Below are 7,818 nucleotides of genomic sequence, written 5' to 3' on the forward strand. Positions count from 1 at the left end.
AACAAGTTCTAATTTGTAAATAGTCACTAGGTTAACGATAACGAATCACAATGGGAATCGTGATGGGAGCGGGCCGCGGTGCCGCGGATGCTGGTCGTGTCTCGTGACCGGACCTGTCGTGTTCATGCTCCGCTGCCTCTGCACCATTCGCTGTGACAGGTGCGTGGTGAACTGCATTGGATCGGAACTTACGAGAGCCCACCGTAATCACAAATGGGTTTTACTTTTAAAGTGATTTGGCTATTAGAGATAAACCCATCGAGCGGTACCCAGATATACTTATATAATTTTATCGACTATCATAAAATCGAAATGTGTACGATCAAATTAATGGCAGTTTTAACGATTTCGTTGTTAAGAACCTGAACGTTAAACATGTTTGCTCTATAAAAATTAAATGAGGGCAATATCAGACAAACATGACATGCAAATACAAACGACAATTTTGTCACCGGTCATTGTTAATATTTGATCAACATTGGAAATCGTATGCGTATAGAACTTCCAAAGCAAATAGCGTGCAAGGCAAATACCACTAGCGATGGTGCGATGTTCTATTGTTTATGGTTTGAACAAAAGAATCTGTGAAATAATTCAACAGCTACGAAACAATCTAGAAAAAGGAGTTGGTGGTGCAATCATCTTAATTAAAGTCGGGACGTGACCGAGGGCGAGGGCTGCCCGAGAACTTCGGAAGGGATGCACGCCCCTTGCACGACTGCGATCGCTTGCTCTCATAATCCCGATGAAGTAATCATTTCTCGAATAGGTACCTACTACTTCCTTAGAGTTGTGCGGTAATTTTATGGCGCTTAAGTTTTATTCATCGCGGTTTTAGCGGGTGTTAATTAGGCTTGACTAATGCTAATGAGATTCATAAATTAAACATTAAACTACCTAACCCCTCGTTTTCATTGAACTAATATTACAAGCAGCAGAAACATAATAATGTTTGTGTTTATAACTCTGGATAAAAAGTTGGCCGAGATATCAATCGAGAATATTGAAGCATTTCAAAACAATACCCATATCAATTTCCAACTCGTTTTGCAATAACAAATATTCAAACGATGCCGATGTTATCAATCTGGCATAAATAAGTAGGTAGTTTGTTTTTTGTAAACAATGCCCGCCATAAGATACTCCCACGCATCCCTATTCTTTCCTTGTCATTATCCCAATTCTCTCGATAGAGACATTAGAAATTATAAGTGGTACACCTGAACAAAAACTATAAGGCCTCTGGGGGAAAAAAGTAAAATAATAAATGTGATGCGAGACGATTTGCTACAGTTCGGGCGCGCCATGTTATTTTTATTAAAGTTTTTTGTAGAGGCACGCGTTTATTGCTTTGCGTCTCGCATCTGAACAAAAATTATACTGCCTTGGTGACTACAAACGGTATTCGTTTATAACTACACTAATTCTAACTTTTTAAACCTTTTTTCTTTAAATTGATCCACACTTTTGCATTTACATTGATGATTTGATGCTTGATGATTCATAATTATACCTACTCGGTGCAAGTATTTTGCTAAAATATCTATTCTAAGTAGACTAGAGTAGGGCCATAATAATATGATTATGCTATAATCTAAAGCTAAACTCACCTCCATTTCCAGCGTTGGTGATTGTCACCCAGAAGTCAATGGTCTTCTCAGGTCCCAACTCCTCATAGTCCCACTTCTTTTTAACTTTCACTACACCACTTGGTTCAACGGTAACCCATGGATTTTCGTCCCGAATTTTAAATGTCTCGCGGTCGGTTTCTTTTTCAAGCGTAAAAACTGCACGTCCTTCTACCTCACCGTCAGCTTCGGTGAATTCGATACGTTTCGTCGGACGGACTGCACGAGTAACGCGACGCTTCTCGCGGTGAAGCGTTGGCAATTTCTTTCTATTGCGGATCACGAATTCGAGAAAGACGCGAGCAGGTCGGCTCTTACGCGGCGGAGAGCCAGTGTCGTGAGCAAGCACCCTCAACTCCGCCTCGTGGCTGTCAGGTTCACCCGCCAAAATTAACTCCCCCGTCTGCGGCACTATAACTGCCAGATTGCTCGGGTTAGTCAATGAATAATACACCCGATCGCCGTCAGCATCGTAAGCGTGAACCGTGCCAATACTAGAGAATCTCTGCCAATGAGCCGTACCATTCGGACCATTTTCATTAGGTGTCCCATTCACAGCAAAATAATAGATCTCTTGCTCGAAAAGGGGCTGGTGGTCATTTTCATTAGTGACGTCGATCCGGACGGGCAGGCTGACTTTATTGGCCCCGTGAAGGTCCGTCGCTTGAATAACCAACTCGTAGAAACTCTTTTCTTCAGTGTCCAGCGGTTCTGTAGCGATAATCTCTATATCGCCCTCCGTAATGACAGATTTGACGGCAGGAATTTCGTGTGAACCTTTACTTTTATCTCGCAGCGAAAACACGGAGTCTTGGTTCCCCTTGAGAATTTTGTAGGCGATGGGGCCTACGTCGACTAATGCAGTAGCCTTGAGTGGGGGAAGGTCAACGGCAGTGCCTGCTGGCGCATTTTCGGGAATCTCTCCCCGCAGGTGGTCAGCACCAGCAAAATGTAGCATCGTCCTTCTGTCCACGACTAAGAGGTGGATGGAGTGGGCGGCGCTACTGTATGGCGTTTGCTCCAAGACGGCGAGGTTGAGCGGCTGATTAAGTAGCGGTTCTAGGTCAGCTGTGGTCATGAGTAGGCCGTCATCGAGGAGTGTGAAGAAGGGAGCGTACTCGGGGTCAAGGAGCGTGTATCTGGAATGGTTGCCGGTGAAATGTCGAACTGCGTGCCCGGGCCGGACATCGTGCGGCACGAGGATGAGCGCGTGTGCTATGCTCAAGGCGCAGAGCAAGGCCCCGCCTGCTAGCACAGTTCGCGCCATTATTGTTGTGAGTTCCTCTCAGTCAGTCCAACATCCCATGCCTAGAATAGAATACATCGTTCAGTGTAAATAAATATTCTTCAAATATTAAAGAGCCTACTTACACACCTATTGGATGTTATGAATATGAAGATAACGTGGTGACAAAATGGCAGAGCTGTTTGTTTATGTTAACCTACAGTTAACTCCAGATCGGACAAGTAGGTACCTACCTACCTACATACATATTTAATCACCTACCTACTTGGATATGTGTTTTAAAAATATTCACTGCTGGCTTAATTCTTACTGTGTTGCGTTTTTTAAAGACAGAACTTTATATATGTACCTATATGATAACTAATTAAAACATTAAATTAATTAGGTATCCAGGTAGGTAAGTACTCGTACTTCTAGTCTTTCATTATTATTATAACTTGAGGATCCATCAATAGAGCTAGAAAATATTACTTACTATAGGGGCAAGAGGTAAACTATGGGGTCAAATAACACCTCAATAGGTTACAGGTAATTTAACATTAAGCAAAATAGTAAGTCTCAAATCTTTCAACAATTAAAATTCTAAATCACGTAGGAGAGAGCAACGCGTAAAACCGATAGCGCCGCGCTCTCTCTGAAATTCAAAATGCCCAAATTAAAAAAAAAACCTTAACTACGAGGTAATAGGAGGTGGGTATTCTAATTAACCGGAAGATATTACCTACCTAGTTAAAGCTTCGTTATCGCGACGAGCACTAACATTGAAATAATAAGATTGTTAATTATCTTAGGTGGAAAGTGTGGAAACCTCAGATCAAAGTTCTATGATCTGAGGTGGAAACCTATCACAAAATTCCAAGACAGAAGCGTAGGTAGTCAATGCTTCATCATCAGCCACCTGAGGGCAAGTCAAATCAACTCTGATTCTGAGTCAATTCTGATCTAACGTCCTAACCTGTGCCTACCACAAGCTAAATGAGTGTGTGAATAGACGAAAACAAATCAGTTTCGAAAGAACTGAATGACAGTAAACAGGTAGGTATGTTTTTAATTAACTATCTTTGCAATTATGTGTGGCATGCGACAGGATGACGAAAACGCGCGCCGTCGGTGCACGGCGGCCGACGCGTCGGTCCTAGCGCGGGCGGGCCGACGTAGGGCGGCAGGCAAGGCGCACACACGCGAGCTTTATTTAGGCGGCAGGCGGCGACGCCGGCGTCTCGCGAGCCGCGCCGCCGCCGATCAATACCCCCGTTGCGCCGTCGCGCGACCTTTTTCTGAGCCAATCTCGACTCTCTGCACGCTCCCGTTCACGACACCATCAAATATTCACACACTCATTTTGCTGAATAACACAGCTCACGCTATTTCTGCATACCCAAACACCGTCTTCCAATTCTCAAGATTCGACGCAATCCTACTCTTAACGATGTGAGATATCACCACCAGCCAGCCAATAGTTTTCAGAACCAGCCGTTGTCACCACGCTATTTCACATTTCAGACACCATCAAACACCACTACACGACTAATTAACAACATTTTCATTCACCAATTAGAAACAATCCATGATTAACCTAAACTTCGATAGTAAACATGTGATCTGAATGTAAACAAATTAAAGAAATCCCGATAAATACGAACTCTACCACACTCAAGAAGGTGGTTAATCACAATAGAACTAGGTTTTAATTAAATAGTTGCTTTCAAAATACGTACTTCATGAAAGTGATACACTTTTACGATATCGGAACGTTTGACAGATGCAGTCGAAAAGAGACATACAGTCCGCACCCGACAGCGTCTGAACGAGACTGAATCGCAGCCGGCCGCGGCGCGCGCGCGTATCGAGCGCGCCCCGCCCGGCCCGCCACCCCCGCGTGACCACCCCTGTCCCGGCCCGGCTCCTACAAGCTTTGCCACCCCTCCGCAAAGCTGCATGCACTATAATTCCCCTTTCTTTTCTATAATAATATCTCATATTTGGCAATATGCACCAAATGCTGAAATCATGCGTGGCGTTACGTTACGTTTTTTGTGTCAAGTAAATATTTTCGTTGTAGGAGTAGATTTACACAATCGTGTTAAACTTACTTAGCTACAGCCATTTCTGCTTCTGTACACAGAATAATAAAAGGTCATAGACTCCCTCAAAGAGGTCAATCAGGGATAAAGAGCTACCTACCTAAATTACCATATCTGTTATGACATGAAAAATTAAGTTAAAATCAATCTCTATTATGCTATTAATATGGTCATCGCGTCGATAAAATTGCACTAGGAATAAATAAATACTTGCTATTGGATTTCAATGCCTAAGTATTTTTGCACACTTCAGACAACTTTATTCTTATTGGAATTTACTCAACTGAACCTAGCTACTGCCAAACCTTCTGCATGCAGCTAACGGTCCATGGCGAGCGGCTGCTTTCAATGCAGCGCTTCAGCTGCTGCGTCGTGACGCGGCGGTTTTAAATAATTGAATTCAAGGGAAAATTAAATCGTTTAAAATCTCCTTGGTTGTTGCGATGTTTACCTACTCCGGGCGATGTTACCTGCCCCCCTAGACAAAACGCACTTTTTGATCGAATCAACAATCGAATCCGTCAAAACTCCATACAAAAAAGGGGCTTTTCGACCACTTTTCGACTGGTTTGCGATTATAATTTGCACTTTGTCTAGACCCACTGCACTTATGTAGGTATTCTGTGGTAGGTTAGTAACAAAGTATGTTGGTAAGGTGCGATTTCGAATGCACCAGGTGCGTTGGAAATTCAGCATTATTATTATTACCATTAAAATGTCGGCATCTGATCCAGATCAAAGGAGTGCAATTTCTGTTGCTACTATTATGTATTCTGTGCCTGCACCAACTTCCACGGAATAGGAGCTAGTGGGTAGGTAATTAATTTGACAGGTTCAATGTTTTTACTGATTTAAAATCAAGTGTACAGTGGGCCACAGTTCCAGTTACCCATTTCCGTTTTTTCTCCCGCTCTCATCAAATGGCGATTCTTTGCGATAGAACGAGATGACATGACCGGAAATGGGTCCTACCTATTAGAAGTGTGTCCTGTAGCACAGAATACATGTGGAATACATAATAGTAGCCTGTAGCTGTAGTACCTAGGTACGTCAATAAGAATTCCATTTGTTTTGTGTAGATGCTTGCTTTTATAAATAACTAGCTGACCCGGCGAACTTTGTTCCGCCTTAATGGCAATAAATAAGCAGACTTTTTTTTTATTTCGAACGGGATAAAAAGTATCCTATGTCCTTCTCCTGGCTCTAAACTACCTCCCTGACAATTTTCAGCTAAATCGGTTCAGCCGTTCTTGAGTTATAAGTGGAGTAACTAACACGACTTTCTTTTATATATGTTACGGTTAATGTGATAAATTGAAAATTATTAATAATAACCGGTTATTATGAATAATTACCGACAGTCGCGGTAAAAGTGATAAATTAATCACATATATTTAACAATGATTATTTAATAATTCAACCTTAGTAGGTAACAAATTTCATAAAAGAGAACAACATCTTGTGTATGTGCTCGTGTACAACCAAACTTTTGAACTTTTTGATATCATATATTAATATAATTTGGCATAATGAGTTTGGAATGTTTCTTGCATAATATTACTTTTCCAAGATGCCCATAACATAATGTTTTGATTTAAAGTGAAAAATAGGTTAAGGTGCGGCGGGGGTGGCCCTTGGGCCACCCCTAAGGCGCCTATTTAGTTTTATACACACATAAATGACCTCATATTAATCACATTTACCAAATCGTGCGGTAATTATTCATAATAACCGGCGATTATTCATAATTTTCACATTTATCACTTTGACCGTAACATATAATATATAGATAATAAAATGATATGTAAATATAATTATTATTTGAATATTTTAAAAGGTCACCTTACTAGGTTTACTAAATCCTGTAATAACCAAGGTGAACGGCTGACGGCGACGATTAACTGACGAAGAATGCTTTTAGCATTTGTGATTTAGTCCATCCTTTGTACATTATTACTTGTGCAATAAAGTTTTTAAATGAAAATAAAATACTAAATTCACTCCCAACCTTTGTTACCTTTATTAATCTAAGCTCCCAACGACTTTACTTAGATAGCGATTTTAAGATAGGTGCGTGCGTCTACTAGGTACTACCTACCTTTTCTACCTTACTACGTTTTGTTTAGGGTTTCTGATTTCTCGACCTATTTTTTTTCTCGAGTTTCGGGAATTCTCGAGGCCAAAGTCTCGAGTTTTCTCGGGTCTCGAGTCTTTTAATTAAAATTGTTGAAATCGATTGAAATTTGCTAAAAACACAGGTTTTTTTAAATCTAATATACAAAAAAACAAAAACCCAACTACGTAAAAATGAACTGAAAAGATAGGAACAAGACAAAGTGTTCACAAATGCAGTCGAAGGCATCAATGACTATTTTTTTTTGTTGGTGATAAGTAGTGGGTGATAAGCCGTGTGGTGACGGCAGAATAGAATACATTTGTCACCAACCCCTACTCTTCCCGCGGAGGAGGCTCATAGTCCAGCAGTGGACTGTAAAGGGCTGTTGATGATGATGATGATAAGTGTTTGATGCTTCCGACTGCATTTGTGAACACTGTCTTGTTTTTATCTTCTCAGTGCATTTTTACCCAGTTGGGGGTTTTTTTTTAAATATTTTTATTTTAATCTTTTAGTTAAAGAAAATACATTTTGCAAGCTATTTAAAAACCCTTTATTTTGATACCCCACTCGATAGGTTTGAGATATTTTTTTAATACATATTATAGCGCCAAAAATCGGCCATGTTAATATATTTACAGTTAAATCAAATCTAACGATAGTCTTTAGTGACACTCGCCGGACTGAGAGGAATCGATTGACGTGCGAATCATAAAAATCGACCCCGGAGTTTGGTCCCTATAG

General features: G+C 40.9%; 1 protein-coding gene across 5 annotated transcripts in view; it reads right to left on the reverse strand.

Annotated features, from left to right (window-relative positions):
- Window positions 1-4,678, reverse strand: part of LOC135087825 (neural-cadherin) — a 368,977-nt gene extending 364,299 nt beyond the window's left edge. For all 5 annotated transcript variants that reach the window (XM_063982631.1, XM_063982629.1, XM_063982630.1 and 2 more), the window contains exons 1-2: window positions 4,593-4,678; window positions 1,611-2,936 (exon numbers count right to left, since the gene is read on the reverse strand). In XM_063982631.1, the coding sequence (XP_063838701.1) occupies window positions 1,611-2,895 (1,285 nt within the window). In that variant the 5' untranslated portion in view covers window positions 2,896-2,936; window positions 4,593-4,678. The remainder of the gene's footprint in view (window positions 1-1,610; window positions 2,937-4,592) is intronic.
- Window positions 4,679-7,818: the final 3,140 nt, after the last annotated feature.

This window comes from Ostrinia nubilalis, chromosome 3 (genome assembly GCF_963855985.1).
Source record: "Ostrinia nubilalis chromosome 3, ilOstNubi1.1, whole genome shotgun sequence".
Classification (NCBI taxonomy): Eukaryota; Metazoa; Arthropoda; class Insecta; order Lepidoptera; family Crambidae; genus Ostrinia; species Ostrinia nubilalis.